Source organism: Scomber scombrus, chromosome 21 (assembly GCF_963691925.1).
Source record: "Scomber scombrus chromosome 21, fScoSco1.1, whole genome shotgun sequence".
In the NCBI taxonomy this organism is placed as follows: Eukaryota; Metazoa; Chordata; class Actinopteri; order Scombriformes; family Scombridae; genus Scomber; species Scomber scombrus.
In genome coordinates, this window is record NC_084990.1 from 4,094,440 (window position 1) to 4,115,311 (window position 20,872).

At 40.8% G+C, this 20,872-nt stretch overlaps 1 protein-coding gene across 1 annotated transcript in view; it reads left to right on the top strand.

The window, feature by feature from the left end:
* The window catches only part of LOC134003669 (protein shisa-6), a 68,412-nt gene that overhangs the window by 36,870 nt on the left and 10,670 nt on the right, over positions 1–20,872 (top strand). The window contains exon 4 of the mRNA XM_062442933.1: positions 9,239–9,277. Within this exon, the coding sequence (XP_062298917.1) occupies positions 9,239–9,277 (39 nt within the window). The remainder of the gene's footprint in view (positions 1–9,238; positions 9,278–20,872) is intronic.

Here is a 20,872-nt window from a genome sequence, read left to right on the forward strand (position 1 = left end):
GTTACCAGGTGTTCAGAACTGAAGCGGGCGGGAGTTTATAACATGTGAGAGGCTGCGTTGGCAGAGCCGTGTTGTTACAGGTGCTGGCAAAAAAAAAACAAAGCTGCAGGAAGGCTAATTTCTGTATCACAGTGGTTCCCCTCAATTAGCAATTCATCAACATCACTCTTCATGTTCCAAATGTGTTCATTTGAACTGATTTTAAACTGGATGTTATTTAAAAGCTGTTAGTTATATAAGAGTGGAAAGTGGATTTTTTTTTTTCAACCAGGATACACTGTAGAGATTCTGGAATTGTCAATATTTAATCTTTTCCCTCTTTTTCACGCTGATTTGTAACGCTATTTATGTGTCAGTTTACCACAGAAACACACATTAATGGATATTATGTATATACACTATATATATATATATAATTTATGACTTGACTTCCCCAGAGTCTTTCCAATAACCTCTGGCAACTGCAGAAGTACCCCCTGGGGTATAAGTACCCCTGGTTGGGAATCAGTGCAGTAATAGATCCATGAGTCTGAAGCTTATCTGATGCTGCACAGCAGTTTTTAATACTACCAGACAGTATTTTTACAACTGAGGGAAATGATCACAAGATGACACCAGCTGTATCTTCTAACAATATGCAAGGTTACCAATAGAACTACAGTGTTACAATTTTAAGGTAATGTATCTGTTAATCCCAGTGTCCAAAAGGCAACGTGAATAAGGCCAATCTTCCCAAGTCCCAAGTCCCAAGCAGCCACAAAGACAAATAGCTCAATATGAAGAAAGTGGGTGTATTTGCACAATTAAATAACTCGGATAGAGCTTGATTTAACTTCAGGCCAATGTAATAAACAAAACAAATCTAACTGGGAAGTAACCACAGCAACTAACTTCCCTAGCTAACATCGGCATGAGAAAATCAGGTTTAACCGAACTGTCAGTCAACCCCCATTAACTTCAAGAAGAAGAGAACAAAAACCATGATTGGACAACATCAGAGTAAGGAAGTGTGGCCAGTTGCGAGAGGAGGGAGACAGGAAATGCCACTACACAGTGGCGGCGCCATCTTGGCTCTTTATCTAGCAGACTTTTCTCTTGAAGCAGCCAAACACCTGCTGGAGCTGGAAGCTAATCCACCAATCTTCCTATTTGTACACACAGACACACCTGGTAGAGACACATCCAGTCTGAGGAGGAAAAACACATCTGTACAGAAATGAAAGCCCTTTTCCAAAGAAATAAACACCCTGTAAAGTTCAATTCGAGTAAAAATTTGTGAAATTTGCAGAAAGATCTGGACAAAGCGTCAGCGATTACACTTTCTGTGCCTTTCTTATAAAAAAAAAAAAATCTGCACAATAAAACAATCTTTTTAGCACAACAAAGCCTTGGCTGATTCAAAAGCAGCCTGGCAAGCGGGGGGACCAAACAAAGCTTTTTGAAGAACTAACAAGTCCTGTGAGAGGGCATCACATCAGAGAAATTCTTACAAAATCCTCAATAATAACCACACATCCCAAAGAACACATCATAATCCTTTTTTTTTTAACTGTGGAACTGGGAAATTGATAAGTGCCTGCAGTTTCGCTGCTACTGGACGCATCTGCCCTCGTCCCATCTATTTACCCAAATAGGTTGCGGCGCCTTTGCCAAATTCACACTTTGCGAGGTTTTAGGTAAGACATGCCTCGCAGCTGAAGATGAGCGGCAGTGTTTTTTTAAAAGGAGGTACCAGGTGGAGGTGTAGACAAACCACATCGTCTAAATGTGTTTTAACAGACGGGTTGTTATGCATGAGGCGCTGCGATGTGATGAGTACACTTCAACATATGTTTCCAACCGGCCAACACAGTGATTTGTTTTGGACGCTGTATTGCAATGTGGCAAAAACCGAGATGGGATACGCAGCGTTTGGGGGATTTGTTTGTTTAGCCCTCTGATTTGCACTCACATTCTGTCCTTTCTATTGTCTCATTGAAATGAATGAGGGAGCTGCGTTTTTTTTATGCAGTCCTTAACCCTTACATACTGTTTGGGTCAAATTTGACCAGTTTTGACATTTGACAGCTTTTCCAAATATTGTCCATTGAGGCTGTTCTGGGTCAAACTTGAGCCGTATCTATTGACATGTGTTTTAGTGAAATGAATAATTAATAGTTTTTAATAAGATAGTAGTTATGAGGATTTCTTTTTATGATGTAGCAGTGAAGACTGATGGCTCTAATGGGTATACAATAAACCCCACAGTTCCATAAAGTTCCTAAAATATATTTCCATCATTATTGCTATGTTATATTTTCATGTCTTAGATAAAATAGGACATGATATTGTGTGATAGTAGATGTTTTTTCTCCAAAAATGAGATAAAAAATACACTCTCTCTGCTCTCTGAAACATGAATCAAGGTTTAATCACACATTTATTGATCAGTCAGATCGACTATTGAAGCTCTCTTAACACATCTGTGGTTCAAAATTGAAGAATATGAAGAGTATGTTAGGGTTAAGTTGGTCTGAACAGGTCTTAGCTGAGCAAAAAGAGAAGGGTTGTGGTCAGAGTTGGAGGGTGTGTGACTGAGTGATATGTGGTGCTGCTTATTAAACCACAATGTGTTTGTTTTCTACATGTTATATACAGAAGATGAAGCAGCTGTGGAGGCTTTAATTTAAAGGTAGTAGGTGGCACCTTTGGCTGACATTTGACTTACAGAAAGTAAACAAGTGATGTAGCGAATTACTTCTGAACTATAAGTACTGAGTAATTAATTACATTTTTAAGTAACTTGCCCAACAACACTGTCCATGTCCAATTACAACAATGTTTATTCAGTGTTTGTCCTCTGGTGAGGAGGCAGAACTAGGACAGGGTTGCAGGTTGAATCAAAGGTGGCTACTCCCTTTTTACAACATGAAACGCAACATGAAAGGTTAGCTGTACATCACACTTAATAAAAACATGAGTATTAAGGTTAGTGTAGTAGTCTAGTTGGATTTTGGAGGCTTTTTCTGTGAGCTTCCTTCTTCTCTCCCCCTCTTGTCCTGCAGCATAATTCTCTATAATGAGCTTGTGGACAGGAGATGAGATATGATTCTTGGAATTAAAACAGCATTTTCTACTTTGATCATCCAGCAGTGTGTGAAGCACTGAAATAAGACTCTCCCCTTTCTTTATCGAATCTTTGCTCTCACTCTCCCTCTCTTAATCTTTCCCGTGCTCGCTCGCCCTGCTCTATCTGAGCTTGGGGGATTGCTGTATGAGATGGAGAGTTAATGAAGAAAGCTTTTTTTCTTTTTTCTTCCTTCTTCTTTCTCCTGCAAGAAGACTGGTAAACTCCTGCAACTTTGTACTCTGCTTTTGTTAATCGCGTCACGATCGGCTTTCATGCTTTATAATCCCAACCCCTGAACCGGTTAAGCATAAATATTTAACATCGTTATTTTCAAGCCCCTGAGAATATCTTTTAAACAATTGCGTAAGATGCTATACAAATGACTCACTACTGTCTTTTGCTCCTAAAAGCGAACCGAGCAGCTTCAGTCTCCGTCACACAATCCCAGCGACATCATCCCCTCTTATTCCTTTTCATTACACCATCTCATTTTACACCACTTACGGGAAAAAAACAGCAGTCAAACGCCTCCTCGGTCTCATGCACACTCTCACACTCATAAGTGGCCTTGTCTTCATAAACTGCAAGTGAGATGCAACATAGTCAAAAAGCCATTAAAGATGCTATCATCTAATATGGAGTCTGACGTGGGCTGGTGCTGGCAGCGTGGTTATGTAAGCAGCTTTCTCAGGGACTGATAGCAATCCAACACACCCAGCAGGGGAGCGGCAGTGTGTGTGTGTATGTGTGTGAGAGTGTGAGTGTCAGGTGAGGGCGAAGGGGTATGTGAAACAAATCACACATTTAGTATGCAGCATAATATTGCACCCAGTGTTTTACGACAGGTACAGAGAGATTCACTCCTTCGTGCCAATTGATTTGTTAATATGCTAATGTATCGTGATTAGGAAAGTTCAAAACTGAGTGCGTCTTCGCTCAGTGAGGTGTTGATTGAAAGAAATCAACAACCGGGGTGGCAGATGAGCAAAAAAAAAATGCACATTTTTAGAAATCAAAACTTTGAACTTTATTGTAATTACAGGCCAAAGCAGATAATTAAAGGATAGGTTTGATTTCTTTTTAAGTCTATCTTATTACGATGCTCACATGTCATGTGAGAGTACTGAAAGAGTTGTTGGTTGTTGGTGGTGATGTCTCTCCTCTCTATGGCCATGTAACGATATCTCCGTACAGCAACTATAATGTAGGAAAAGCGGGATGAAATCAGTTCTCATTCAGTAAAAAAGTGCATTCTAAAGTAGCCAAAGCTAACATGTAGCTTCAGCTGTTTGAGTTAGCTCAGTAGTGTAGGTATTTTTTCAAAGTTAGTTTCTTTTAGTAAAATATTCTGGACCATCAATAAACTTCAAACTGACCAGGATTAAGATACACACTCGACATGGTTAACTCACACTGCTGAAGCCTCATATTAGCTTTATCTGGGTCTTATTTTCATAGTGGCCTTCATGTTTTATCGGTTATGCTAATGTTGCTGAGATCCAGGAACACGGCAACATAGCTACAAAGTCTCACAGCTCAAAAAACATGAGAAGACACTCAGAAGGGTTGTAAAGAAACCAACAATTTAGCCAAATTAGCAAAACGGTTTAAGTTGGCTTAGCTAAATTAGCTAACTGCTTTTTTATGTAATGTAGGCTAAATGTATGCAATGCAGTATAATGTAACATTTTGACATTTTGTTCTTGTCTATGTTTCACCACTAACTGTATTTTGGTGTCTTGTAGGTCCATGTGGGTTAGACATTTGTATATGTAACATAATAACTAACTAACCAGCTACTTTAGCATTTGAAGGTCAAATTTAAAGTGACTAATTTTACTCTTTGCCTTCGTTTTCTCCTTTAACCCTCCTGCTGTCCTCAGGTCAAGGAAGGAAGGAAGGAAGGGAGGAAAGAAGGATGGAAGGAAGGAAGGAAAGGAGAAAGGAGGGAGGGCGGAAGGGAAAGAGGAAGGAAGTAAAGGAGTAAGGAAGGTAGGAAGGAAAGGAGTAAGGGAGGAAAGAAGGAAGGAAGTAATGAGGAAGGAAGGAAGGAAGAAAGGGAGGAAAGAAGGAAGGGAGGAATGAGGAAGGAAGGAAGGAAGGAAGGGAGGGAGGAAGGAAGGAAAAGAGGAAGGAAGTAAGGAGAAAAGTAACGAAGGAAAGGAGGAAGGAAGGAAGGGAGGGAGGGAGGGAGGGAGCAAAGAAAGAGGGAAGGAGGGGAAGAACGAAGGAAAAATTAAGGGAAGGAAGGAAGGAAAGAAGGAACAGTCAAAAGAGATGGGGTCTATTTGACCCGGGAGGACGACAGGAGGGTTAAATACATTTGGCTAAGCTAGTAGTTTGTTTAAAACATGTCTGACTGCTCTGCAGCCTATTTCTTGAGCTATTTAACCTCATTTAGCAATCAACTTGATCACTATACGGAGATACATGAAGGCCAAAACTACAAAAAAAGACCCCAATGTAATAATTAAGCATAATCCTTTAAATCCCAATTACAAAAGTGCAGGTTTCCTCCATCTCAGACCGTTGAGCAGTAAGGCAGTAAATATAACAGCAGCTTTGCGTGCTACACTGAAAGCTCCGAATTTGCACATTACTATGATACATGTGGCGATAAATGAATGATCCGTTTGTTTGAATGCGGTTGCAGCTCCCAGGCTCTTGAGCTGAATGAGTCAACACCATTAGCGAACATGGTTTATGAGATATAACGTAGATTGTGTGTTAATATGAATGAATGCAAGAGTATGTGAAGTCTTGCAGTCATAAAAAAACATTTAGCTTTATTGCTACATGCATCACAGTATGGCAGCAGCCCCTGGAGTCAGTTCTCTCATTTTGTAGCTTAACTGTCACTAAAACGCACATTATAATCAATGAACTCACAGCTGTGTTACACGTTTAAGCCAAAATACAATTGCTTTCATGTGTTCTGTTCCTAACAAAGGTCAGGGACCAAATAGAGAGTTTCCTACAAGAGTTCTTTTAGCAGGATTTGTGTTTTTAAGAGTCATAACTCGACTCTGACTTTATTGTGAACACGACACGTTTTTTGGCTGACATTTGAGCCGACTCCATATCATTGAGTTCAGGAGATAGCCTTTTCTGATATGGCAGGGCCAGCTGGGGGAAAGGTGGCTGAAAATGTAAGCAGAGTCCTTGTAAGAATGAATTACCTTGGGCTGAAAATCTGAGCAAACATTGTTAAGTGCTGATGGTGGGCATGCTGGCAAGTAGATTTGCCCTGGGAGGGAGGTCTCCTCAGTGCACTCACTCCTCTTCTGCTTTTCACTCGCAGTTGCCTTTCTCCGTAGTGGTGCTTAACCGAAAAGTCAGGCATTTCTGCCTGTTACAGCATCACCCCTGCTGACTACATTCAGGTTTAGCAGTCGACGGTAAACACACTGTCCTATTCCAATTAAGGAGCACAACCAATGCTGTTTACTGTTGAGCTGCCAGCTAAACTTATGTCATTTGTAACCCTGCTTTAAAAATTTCCATCCCTCCGCTGACAGACAGGTTTGAACCTTTTAATTTATCTCCACTCCCTGCATTGCAAAAAAAAGAAAAGTGCATCAAAATAAGTGACTCCTTTACATGGCAACACTGTGGAATGAGGATTGTTTGGTTGTGCAGCGTTGAAGGGAAATGTTAAATCTTCCCGGAGCACACTTCAACCTTACAAGTTTCTGTTGACTAAAACATTGCACATCATAAATACACACTGCATAATGTCGAGTCAGGAGAACTGTAACTAACGCTTGAGCATCAAGGTTTCTTGTCACATTTTGATTCAAAATAACCGAGCTGGAACACTCGGCCCAGTAAACCGATGCGTTGAGGACTACAAATGGCTCAGCTTGGTCCTTTCAAGCTCATACGGCAGGGTCACGAACAGATGAATTACCTGCATTACCTGAACCAATGCAAAAGAAATACATTTTGCTGCTACAAAAGCTTGCCTGTATGGTTGAGTTCACCGGGTCCCATCCTGCAGAAATGCGTCTGCATCGTCCTCTTTATCCCCTCTCACCAGCCATAAGGCATCAGATATGGACAGACAAAGGATGCAGGACAATGACAGAGTGTGTCCTCTGGACGAAATACTCCACACCCATCAATACGTCGGCCTTGCATTACATGTCTGATGGATTTATCAAGCCATCGATTGATTATCGACTGGAATAACTCTCAAGGTCATCTTGGCGGAATCACCAGTGTCCCTGCTTAACATCGTACAGTAGGAGACTGATGTCAGCGGTGTTTCCTGCTCCTCTAAGGTGCAAGAGTGCACATTTTACTGCCTCCTGAGGTCAAAACGACCATAATAAATCTAAGAGGGGCAATCAAGAACTGCAGATCAATACCCATGTATGGAGGCTCAGGACTGCCAATATTAAAATAAAATCATTTCTTCAAATGATTTTTTTAAAAAACTATTTTCTGCTATTGTGCACTGTGATACGTTACGTCTGCAGAAGACATTTATGATATTTTGTTTAATTGGTTTACTCACTGATGTGAAGATGCAAGCTCATTATTTAGCTGCTGTAAGCTGTGCCAGAAATCTGCTTGTGTTGTTTGTTGTCCTTTGTCATTCATATTTTCAAGGTTATGGATTATATTTAACGCCCCCATATTAATAATAATGACACTTTAATTGTATAGTACTTTTAAAAAGTGAGTTTTAAGTGTTTAACAGATAAATACAATACACTCCATACAATAATTATATCTAACAAGATTAAATAGATAAAAAAACCCAATCCTATAATCAGTAAAATGACATGGAAATCAAGTAGCTACACAGCAACACCTATCTAAGGTTTGTTAATGGTCATATCAGACCAAGTAAGACCTTTGCAGCAAAATCACAGAATGTAATGAATTAAGCAAGCTGGTGTTTCATTGAGGTCAACTTTTTATTAGCGACACAAAACACGTGCTTTTTCTTCTTTCAAAAGTAACGCAGTGTCTCTTTAATGTACAGTAAATAGTTGAGTTACTTAAAGTATTCTTGTTTTGATGAGAGGAGCTTTTCTGAATTGACAGAAGGATACAAGGCAGAAAACAGTGTGCTCTACAGTGGATGTAATACAGCAGTGTAATGCAAATCTACAGTGTGTGCCCTCGCGCTGCGCATACTGATGTTATGTGTATTTTAGAATTTTAGTAGTGACGTGCTGTTTGCATATTTCTTTCACAGGGAATATAATATAAACCTCCCGCTGGTGTAAGTACTCTCATGTGGAAAAAAATCTGCAATTTATGCTCATCAGTGTATCTACAGCAACACTGTCAAGTTTCAACACACCCACCTCTTATCATCCATGTACTCCAAACCAATGAGGGGTTCATTTGGTCAGTGGGTTTAAGGTAAAAAACTGGTGTGCATATCGCTCAGAGCTGGGGAACGCATATCCCTGTTGCTGTGTGTTGCTGTGTGGGAGGCAGCGGCGATGAGAAGCTGATGGTAAATCGATAGTGATGGATCAAAGTGCCGCATGGCTGGAGCCCTGCGGTGTCAGGGTGTGGGGAACAACGGTGACTTTTTACACCTCCTCCCCTCTTCTTATTATCCTCTACTCCTACCCCTATACTCTCTCTCTCTCTCTCTCTCTATTATCTTGAAATTCCAACTCCTCTCTGTCTTCCCCTACACTTGTGTTTGTGTGGTGGACACAGAGAGAGAAAGAGAGGGGGTGACTTGATGCTTTGTGTCATGGTGTCAGGTGGCATCAGCTTGTAGTTGATGGGAAGATAAAATGTAACACAATCGATATATATCCGAGCACTAAAATTGTTCTCATTTCCCGCAGCCTTCTGCACAACGTGTGTCCACATAGCTGTTGCTGTGACATGTGGGCAGCTTTGACTTGTTATGCATAAAACTGAGCTTTTTATAATGTTTTATTGTCTGATATTGGAGTGCAACAAATGCCTGTTTTAACAAAAATTGACAATTTCACTTATAACCGAAACTGGTGTTGTAAATGTAACCATGACCCTGCTTTTTCAGTCCAACTACTGCTATAACTGCTGGTTGATGAGTGTAACTGTGTTTTCTGTTATATTACCGTACAAGCAGCACAATCTAATAAATAACCGCTTGGTTTTGTTTTCTAGGAGAAAAACATTGGCCGGTCCGCTCCCAGAGTCACCATGGTAGGGATGGATTCTTTGTTAAAGGGTCAAAGTTGCCTCTAACCACTTGTACACGAAAACTGTGTCTTACTTATGAAGCTGTTAATGATTAATAGTGGTAATCTGAAGTAAGATTCAGATCCAGATCAGTGTTTGGAGGCAACTTATACCTGGAGTGTTGATCGTAGTCTGGTGCCTTTTCCCGTTGACCTTTATCTATATACCTAACCTGTGTATTTTCCCCTTGACATTTAGCTCTCCTGTCTGTGTGATGAGTATATGTGTGTAGTCTGGTCTCTGTGCTCTGGTTGTAGGGGTGTAACAGTAGGTAAAAATCCACAGTTTGGTACAGTCTAGTAAAAAAATATCCTTTAAGGGGCCACCTGATAACTTAATGTTTAATCACAATGCCCTTGGTTTGATTCCAGGCGTGCACCCCCAATCTCCCGCCCACATCTCCTGTCTTTACGAGGTTGACGAAACAAGATTAAAGAATTTTTTTAAATACCATGGAATAAAATAAAACATAATCCTTAAAATGCCCATTAAGACTAGTGCAGAATATTGCATTATCATCAACTTAAAGGATTAGAAATGTGGGATATTTGGGCTACCAGGCAACCAGCAGAAACACTGCAAAGAGATGCTGGGTGCACAGGTAGACTGTTTTTGTTAAGAACTAGCAACACTATGTATCTCACTCCTGTTTTACACAGTTACGTACTTGCTGGTCCATCTATTGGCACTAAGAGTAAATGTCAGGGCAGTGGATAATTCCTGGTTGACTGCAGTTTGTGCTAATTTATATACAGGGTGCACACAATGGACTAAAACCGCACTTTGAGGAACATTATAGTGGAGCCTGTAATAGACCATCAGGATGATAGTCACCCAAATGGTTTAAGCCAGTATGTTTGATTGTCTCTGTTTCTAGAGACAAAATGTTACCCAACTTCAGTTCAGAAGGTTGGAACACAGGTTCGTCCATTGTTGCTGTCGCTTATTGGATATCCGTAACACTCCAGATTATTTTGCGTCCATCAACATCCAGGGACTAACTCTAGTAGCATGGCCAAGCTAATAGACAAAACCTGTCCCATTGTCAAAGCTATCCAGGTGATCTACATATGCCAAGATCTCGCCCTAATTTGACACTATTGAGCTCATATACCAAACTGAACATCTCGTACCAAATATGGGATGCATGTACCTACAGTTACACCCCTATCCAGTTCTGTTTGAATTAGTCTTGTTGTAATGTGGGCTCACCTACAGGAAAACATTGTAAAGAGGAGATTTCAGCTGCAGTAGAGTTTTTGTTTTTCGACTCAGAAGTCCATTGTGTGAGTAGAGTTTGGGTCTAATTAATGAAAAATCTAACCAAACTAGGCCAAACTGTATGTAAATAAGAATATTCTGTACCTCTTGATGTTTGTTGCAGCTGGCCCACATTGTATTTTTTTATTCATTGTGTTGTGCCTTAAAACCCAACTGATCCCATTTCACTCCTCTGTTCTAATTCTTACCCTTTGAAATGTATGTTTTAAACTGTTTCACTGAAGCTTTTTCTGTGTCGTCCACTTTACTGAAGTGAATGTCCTAACCTCTATGGTGTGCGTGGTCTTCGACTCTGTCCGTCTCAGTGGAGAGGAGGGCTGGTCTATAAAGGCATGGATAAAGGCAGTTTTGATGATGTTACTTCTTTTATTTTAAGAAGACATCAGATAAATCTGTGCTTATCCTTGCTTACGATATACGGACCCTCCTCTTCCTCCTCTACCTCTTCCTCGCCCTCCGCCTCCTCTCAAAGGAAGTCTGCTTTTCAACAGCCCGCAAATGGAGTCGGTTGGTATGTCAATCAACTGTTGGGGGAAATGGCTTTTCTATAAGAGAGTTATTCCTGCAATGTGACACCAGATGAAAATGCCAAACTGTTGCACTGTTTAATTTTCAGGAAAGATTATTACTTCTAGACCCAGAGAGTCCCCTCATAGCTATGTAGTGCACGAACAGAATGAAACCAGACGGGCTCTGTAGGAACATCATGAAGCACTACTTCAATAAAATGGATCTCTTATTGCCTTTTAACACCCAGGGTCACAGTAGTCCACAATGGGTTCACTGTCTATCACATTTTAAAATGAACTGGATATGAAGTCCATCTCGACCTCCTGCCCTTCCCCATCCCTGCTGAGACTAACATGGCCCATTTGTCAAGCTGGAGAGGCAGTGACATGTCAAGTAACTACTTGGCCCTTGGTGTCCTGGGGTGATTGTGAGTTATGAGATAAAGAGTGATACTTACTGGCAATGTGGATGGAAGCAGTCTGTACTGGGATTTTATTGCACTCGGAGGAACACATGAGCGTTGCAATCTGCGGCTCCAGTGACTCATTAATGCAGGTATCTGTGAATGCATAATCATATCGGAGTATTTCAGCACAGCTATTAAGTTCAACCATTTCAAAACATGCGTTAATTGCTTTTTTCATTAGCAGACACGAGATGTAGCTAAAACTGACTAGCACAGCCATTTAGAAATATTCTGTGTATGCAGATGTTGGGTATACAGATGGTTATCTGAAGTGAAGGTTATCTAATCTGAACTACATTGCTGTTTAGTTTCTATAATTATAGTTTCACTGTGGTAAAATGGCCAATAACCGTAATTAAATTATCTAAAATTGTAATGAGGTTTGTAATATCAGTGGATTAGATGGCTGATAGACTTTCACTGTACTGTGGAACCAGAGGCCAGGGCACCAAATTGATATCACTATGTGTAAGATTTGAACAGTTTCTGGCTTTGGTGTTCCACAGTGGAAGTATCAAAAAAGACATTGTGGCTGACAGCCTCTACTACTCCTATGTGATGAATCATACCCTTACACCACTGTCACACCAAAGGCAATAACTGCAAAAAGACTAACAGTCTAACTTTATATCCTTGTGTGCTCTGATATTCTCTGCTATGCTTGACATTTTTTAAAGTATTTTAGGTTTATTACCGTATATGCTTTTATTAGAGCATTTTATACCCTAAACTCCTAAAGCTAACACCCCAAAACTTGAGATTTTATTCAAGTGTAGAGTTACATTTAGAAATTGAGAGATGAACAAATTAACTTTTCCTGCAGTAAAATTGCTGCCATCATAACTTTGACCTCCCATAAGCTATGCATGATATAAAGTTCATTTTATTGAGAAAATCAGAGTAGTGGAGGCTGCTGTGGTTCTCAAAGCTGTCTGAGAAAGCACAGCGGCTCTCTTTTGAAAATAAAACCTACCTACCACATTGTGTCACATTTGTGAATTTGATCCGAAGGCTAAGACAAACCGGCTGAAAGCCAGACAGCACTGATTTTCACCAGTATTGTCTCATTTTTCTATCTAAAACGCTAAGCCATCAAAAAAAAAAGAATTGAAAGATGCTATAATCACATAACAATTCTACCAACGGTGGCTCTATATTGTTCAGGACTTGGTTTGAATATTCCGGTGCCAGGTAATATGCTGAGTTCAGGAGAGTGGAAATGATTTGAAAATCCTTTCAAGTCATTTCAATCTTCAGCTATTGCACACTCTCTGATGTTGGAGCTAAAAAAGTTTCTTGACTTCTGTTTTCTACTTTACCTCACATTCAACTTCTGATTTTTATGCTTCCAAGCATTTTATTTTATATTATTGAGACCTTTGGTGCCAAGCATTTAATACTCTGGTGGTTGTACTGTACGCTACACTCAAGCTAACAGATATCACTAGTCAACAATATTCCCAGTGCTGTTTTTCAAATTCAAATTAGCTTTATTTGCATGAAGATAGTTAAATAGAATATTCCCAAAGCAGGTTGTCTAATGTGCAGTGTGTTGTATCTGCTGGTGAGGTTTGTGTTTCTGCGTGTGCTTTTATTTTTGTTGTGTTGGCAGCTATTGCTAATCATGCTAACTTCTATTTCTTCAAGGTAAACTGCTTTTCTGAACTAGCTACAGAATGAATCATATCAAACAGTGACAGCGAAATGAGACTATTTCTTAAAGATATAGGTTAAGCCTTCTCCTGTTTTTAGTTTAATCGAAACTCACACAGTAGCCACTCGCTGTTAAGAATGAGCAGCAGGAAGCTAAAATTAGCAGAGCTAGACGTGCTATAAATATACTTATAAGTATTATCAGCAGTGTTGCAATTGGGTCAGAGTTAAGCCTCCTGCTCTGTCAGTGAAATCAATGAGGAGGTGGGACTACTTCTTTCCAGGGGGCCTAAAGCTTTGTCCCCTACTAACCGAGCGAAGCGGGGCTATTATGGCAGTTAACATTTAGCGATTAAATGTGAACACTCCTTTTCAGTTGTTAAATGTCAATCCCGGGGGTGGCCTGCCGTTCCTCCCACTCCTTCGCTGTGAGAAGAGGGCAGGGACGTGTTGGTGTCACCAAGCTGTCAACAGACCCAGTGGGACAGAGACATCCACATTCATACCTGTCACACACATTTTGCACACATACGTTCAGACACACGCACACACAGAGTGCCCCTCTGTAACCCCCTCCACCTCCTCTGGGCCTTTCAGAACGCTAGTAGCTCAACTTGGCAAGGCTAATGGGATGGCAGGGCTGTTGGTTTTAGAAGGGGGATGTCGTGAAAAGAGTGGAGCAGAGAGCTGAGAATGCCTCTCTAATAGATCTGGGGTGGGCGGTGTGGAGTTGGGGGGTGGTGGTGGTGGTGGTGGGTGGAGATGTGCCCTGTGATCACTGGCCCATGTTGCAGTTTCGCTTCTCTTTTCATCTCAGTGCCCCACCACATCCTCCTTTTTCATACTTTTCCTTCTCTTATCTGCTTTCTGTCTTGGTTCATCCCGTGTCCACAGTATTTCTGTCTCTCTAGCCCTTTACTTACTTACTCCCCCCCCCCCCCCCCTCCTCCTCTGTGTTGCTGAGAGATACCAAGCCTTTAGGGTTTCCATTAAGTTGTGCCTGTCTGTCTGTATTGTCAGGGTTTTGAAGTATGTCTGTGTCCACCACCATTTGTACCGCATCTACTTAGACTGCATTTTCAAAGCAGTGAAAGAAGTTTCCTGCTCTCAGGTGCTTATTCACATGTGGTGCATAAAGCGTATGCTGCTGCAGGATTTCATTTTTTAAAAACCAATTTGCAAGTATAAAGCTCAAATTACGCATAGTGGCCTAATATTTGAGGGATTTAATTTTCTCTCTTAAAGAGAAGAGGCAACACGCGGGTGACAAATTAAAAATCAACACACTGTCTTAGGGGCAGGGGTGGCGCAGTGGTTTTTAAAGTGTGGGGGGTCTAGGGGTGGGGCATGAGCACTGCAGCTTTCTGCCTTAAGCCCCTGTTCCAGTCTCCACAACATGACAAATCCCAATGAATGTCATGCATTTCTTCATTTCTTTCTGCTGCTGTAGTTGTAGCCACCTCTTCAGCTTACTATGAAATAATTCCTGAGACCATATAACTGGAACAACTCAGGAGAATTTATTTAAAGTCTGGTGGCAGTTTACTACCTATATCGAGGTTATTTGTATGGATTGCTCGACTGGAGCATTGCCATCCTTTATTAGACTTCAGATAATCACAGAGTATGCTTATCCTACTTCCTTACATACCTTATAGACATTAAATTAAAAGGAAACTTACACTTCCATATAGATGGTTATAGATACAAAACAAACAAATCAGTATCTTTTAAATAATTGGCTTAATAACATTAACAACTGTATAACCTGCAGGTTCAATATGGAAATGTATTATGTTCCCCTTAAAACCCCTAAGAGTCCTTTCTGGCTCCATGGACTAGAAGAACCGAAACGGTCTTTAATCAAAAACAAAACAGCATTGTCTTTAAATAGTAAATGAAAAGTGAAAGTAGTCCAGAGGGGACAATAGTTGCCTGCTTAAGGGTGTCAGTATGCTCCGACCAAAGTGCTCCTCAGACTGTCATACCACATCTTAAACCAGAAGTGGTTGGAGCTGCATGTGACCGTTTATGTATTTTCAGAAATGGTCAATCTAACAAACAGACTTTTGTCTTCAGAGAGGTCAGATGATAGATCGTACAAACTTGATACTTTCAAGCACTTTTTGCTCTGTAGCGAGGTCTTATGGCCACAATGAGACTCGACAACAGCTTAAGTGCTCCTTGGCGTGTGTTCTTTGAGAGTGTGGAACCTCTTCTGAAGAAATGAACAAAATTGTTCCATTTCGATGACTGCAGTGGAGAGTGCTGTCTAACAACTGTGATTCACATAGCCTCATTGTCATACTCAAACAATTCAGTGAGCTTTTGTCCCCTGTGTGGACAACTCTATTGCCGGTCAAGAACAATATGATAACACTGGACGGTTCTGCAAACATCTCGATTATATTCAATTCCAGTGTTTTAAAAACACATTGAGGTCACCTGTCTGCCACCCTGACATCCCTTAATTTCTACCTTGCTACATAAAAATAGCATGCATTACTCACTGCATTAGCACTGAACACTGGCACTGGACATACAACATTAGATGTCAAATCGTTCAATATGAATGTTATTCCTAGACTTACTGGGCTTGTATGTCAGCTTTTGCATTTGTTGTTTCTCCACTCATTTATTCCGGGGTTCTCTTTAATGTTTAACCCATCTGTGCATGTTGTTCATCATGGCCCAAAGCGATGGGTTTTGGGGTGTTGCTTGAGTCTGATATTCGGGAGCTCACCTCTGGAGGTTGAATAGTTGTTCAGGCAAACACTCTGATGACCTTGCGTGTTTGTTTGTGAGCTTATTTCCCCTCCCCTTTAGTCCTCTCACAGAGATGAGTGTTTTTCTAGGGCTTCATTTGCCTCATCTCTACTCTCAGAATGATTTAGCTTTTTATAGAAATACAAGAGATTGTGCTTGTACACAAACACACAGAGAACTTACTAGATATTACGATATGGGTGATCAGTTGTTGGACAGAATACAAATTCCTAGAAATCAATGTTCTGATTGTTTGCACGATACCTTAAAGCATGCAACAGGGATTGATTCTGCAAATGCTTATTTAACCTTGGCGTGAGGTTCAAGGTGTTCAGTGGTCAGCTCAGCATGCCTCCTCTTGCCTCCCCCTGCGTGCTGTATGTGGATGTGATGTTTGGAAGTGTGATGTGAAACAAAATGCCACACCAAATGTCAGATTACTGAGTCACTTGCATGCCATCTGGATGCTATTATGCAAACTCGCTAAGGAGGTATTCTCTGGAGATACGCGGTTATAAGTGAAGGCGAATTTAGTGTGAGTAATCGTCTTGCAGAGTTGCGGGCGACTGTATCCAGAAGCAAGTGTCTGAGAGTTGTCTCTGCTGTCCCTTGTTTTAGGTGTATGGTTGATTCAGCTACTAAATCAGACTGGCACCATCTGACAAACACACAGCTGCGTCATCAACATACTGACAGAAAAACATCCATTTAGCAATTTAAATGGGGACCCTGTTTAACCCAACAATCTGGAGAGCATGTCAATCACAAATAATCAACCTTGTGTATGATTAGACAGCAGCAGCATCTATTTTAATGTGGCCATTTAAGCAGATGAAGGCAATGACTAATGGACAGCAGTGCATCCAGGGGGTCTCACCCTTCACTTTAAGCTCCCTTCATCACTGACAAATTGTTTTGTGGGGCTGCTTCTTGGTAATGGTGGAGTCGACACGGTAGGTGGAGGTTATTTTGCACTGTCAGCTCAAGGGGGTGACGAGTGTGCCGGTGCACCAGGGTGTTCCGTGCTGATAAGCAGCCCAGTGGCTCAGAGAGGTTGGGGGGTGCTGCCTGTGCTGGGACTCTTTCTTGAATATGGTTAATTGGTCCCCAGATTACGAAGGGATTGCTGAACATGGCTGTCCAGGTTCTTAATGAGCTACAGTCTTCCGCTTCTTCTCAGTGGGCCGTTCAGCTCGGCCCGTCTCTCCGGACCCGTCAGACTGGGTCTTGAGTAGAAATCACCAGAACGAGACGAAACTTCTTAGAGATCAAGAACGTTGCATAGTACTGGTCCATGTCTGAGTTCTGTAACTGTACTTTTAAAGTTTGTATTAGAAAGAGAAGGAGCCCTGCTCAGTTTTTAGAACATAATACTTATTAATTGTGACATCTGGGAGACTTCAGTTGTCAGAATAGTCAGTTCTATAACATCTTTTGTGTCTTTGAGAAGTTCCTCTTTTGGTAGTTGCATAGAAGCTATAAGTTATACAACTAGTGGATATTTTTCAGTTTAACATCACAATTCATATATATTTACTTACATATTACTAGTGATGAATGGCACATTCATAATAATTACCTGCCTTCCACATTAGCATATGTTGTACAGGAAAATGCTGCCCCCAATTTTTTTTTAAATCATATAGAACATATCTACAGAAATGTTCTCTGATCTTTTTTTCATGTATTTTCCTACATTATGTGCTCCTGGAAATTAAACCACTATTCACATTTTTATGGTCATGTTTTGGCAACTTAAAACACAGGTCCTGGTCCTTGTCCTGGTCTTGGTTACCTACAGTAAACAACGCATGGGACACAAGATAGACTAGTTGGACGGTTGTAGACTGGAGCTTAGTAAAGAAAAACTCTTTTCTGCAATATAGGTAAAGTAAATGTAATGCAGGCAGTTGTAATGCAGTTAAATTGTCTTTGGCAAAGCATACTAGTAGTATATAAAAGGTTTTTTAGAGGGGACAAGGCAAGACAGTACATTTGTTAAACCTAAAACGTGCTTGACACTGGTTTGTTTGTTCCTACAGTAGAAAGTATACTGTAGTATTTTAGAAAAAACAATTTGAAATATTTGACATATGAGAATGAGTAACAGTTTCCAAGAGCTGAATGCAAGTTCTGTTTCCATGGATGATAAATTATTATTAGCAGTACATCGCGGAGGAGGAGTAGCTCTTATTTAACAGATGACAGACAGATAAATAAGTAATGATCTTCACAATGACAAAATTCACAGTTACATACATCTGCAGACAAACAACATTTATTTGAAGAGGGTTTCAGTTTAACTCAGTGTGAATCATGTTCAGCAACAGTTTCTTCCAGCTAAAAAAACCCGCAGTATGATCACTTTCTGTTCTTTTTCTGTGGCACCTCTCGTGTAAACAGCATGCGAAAGCTGTTACATTCTGGCTGAAGGCTAAATCCCTCTTGTTATACCACAGATAGTAACTAAACAGACATGTATTTATATTACAATGCTGTTAATTTAATATATTCGGCAGACACGGTCTCAGATGTCAGTGAATTTTCCCACACGAGTAATCTCTTCTGTGAGAGTCAGTGTTCAGCATTTGTATGAAAAAAGAGAAACCCAGTGAAGGAACACACAGAAGACACATCCCATCTATCTCCATAGCTCGAGCAAATATTGAAACCCATGATGTGAGAGCGTCGGGCCTCCCTCTCCTCCTTCACTTCTGTGACAGATGTAAATGGATGTTTCAGCAGTTGGCTCTAATGCATTTTTAAACAGGCACAGCAGCAGACAGCAAATGAATGTGTTGCGAAGGCAACGCACTACGACGGGGTCTCCATCTATCGGCGCCTCCTCCTCACATACAAACATACGAAACCCACGCCGGCACATAAACAACACCATACACACACACGTTCCTACACACTGCTGAGAATAGCTGTCATTCATCAACTTTCTCTGTACAATGGGCTCAGTAAAGGTCCCATCTTTCAACTAAAGCACCTCCACACTGCGGTGCCCAGCCGAGCGCTGAACCACTGCATCACGCTCCCTGTCATCCGCAAACACTCCGGCACAGTAGGATGGATAGATGATTGGGTGAAACTGTTGTTTATTCTCGGAGTTGAAATTAAAATGGCTCTGCTCGCCAGATGACAAGACCGCAGACTGTTACTGCTGATTAGACCGACCTCATGCATACTAAGAGCCAGAGGAACAGGGGTAATGACCAGAGATGGAGGACTAGTTTACGGTAGAGGAGAGCGCTCAACGTGCTGCAACCGCTTTTAAGAAGACATATGCCAATGAATGAAAAACACAAGCAAATAGAGAAAATATCTTCAGTACTTCTCCAACATATGTGCCACTATTATATCAAATGTTGCAAAGAGAACACCACGGCACATGTTGCTTCAATACCCTGCAAATACAGAAATAACTCCATGAAACAGAGTTAAATTACACATGAAATTTTGGGGGGGACAATAAAAATTGATGGTAATCAACTTGAGGTCCACTCATTAGATTTATCCAGGACGGTTCAAATGCATCTCATAGTCTGCATCAACACGTAGGGTTGGCTTAGCTGTCATTGTGTGTCTTAACTATAGAACTTTGGTCACCTGATAACAGGAGTGTTATATATCAACTAAACAAACTCCATTGAAGACACAATGACTGTGTGGTTTGGGGCAACTTGGGGCATTGAGCAATGCAACAAGTCTTAAACAACATTAACATGGTGTCACTTTATAAAGTTATTGTGTTGGATGTTCGCAAGCAGTTCTTGAAACATTTGGGGCTTGTTCCAGCCCAGAAATCTTTAAATTTTCACCCGATATTTTCACCATTTAAGTTATTTGAGAGTTGCGATAATATGAGATGTGGCACACTGTGCTCTACTAAAATGTTGGGTTTGTACTATTCCATAGGGCCATAACAGTCTTCATATGTAAAGGTGTGCCTTGAAAATACTTGTTGTTATGAATAGTGGGCCTCATGACAAAAACCCTTGAGAAGCACTGTTCTAGACTAGCTAGCTAGCTAAACAGCCTCATCGTCATCACCTTGAGTTTGTAGATGAGTTAGTGGCTCATCTGCTGCTATAGCAACAGAAATGAACTCTTCACCACCTCCTCCTCGTTGCCTTCATCCTTTTAATTAGCTAGCTAGCTACCTGGCCGCTAGCTGATAATTCTCTGTGGATTTGTCACTGGGAGCGACTTCTTTCACGTTACACTGAATCATTTGACCAATTTTTCATACCAATTCATACTAATTTAATGGGTGGGTATGCCTGTTTTGTTTGTAAATGGGCGATGAGACATTCTTAGCAATGGTTTCATGCTATTCTGCCACTCAAGTTGTGGCTACTCGGATTCTGCTACTTAAATTCAAGCTAAAAAGAATTTAAGGGCATGAAAAAAGAACATAGTGATGGAAGTTGCTTTTCATAAGAGGTTACTGTGTGTTAAACAGCTGCTCTTGTTTTATTGTGGTTCTTTGTAAAATATGTTCTATGTGTTGTATGTGATGTATTTTTAATGTTATGTCTTCTGTACGGCTTGGCAAGGTCGCTCTTGTAAAAGAGATCTTTGATCTCAGTGGGACTTCTGGGTAAAATAAAGGTTAAATGAAAAGTGAAGAAGAAGACATTAGCAAGCATGGATGTAAGCAATGCAAGTTTTAAGAATTTTTAAAAAAATCAGCTCTGCAAATTTTTCATGAGGAGGGAAATGCATTCAAAACATTTGTTAGACCTCGAAGATACACACGGTTCATTTGGTGGAGCACCCTGGTGGCTTAACGGTTTAGGTGCATGTCTGTTGCATGTAACTGCAGTGTTTTTGCCCCCCTCCGCCCCCGAGCCCCTACTGAGTGATACTGAGTG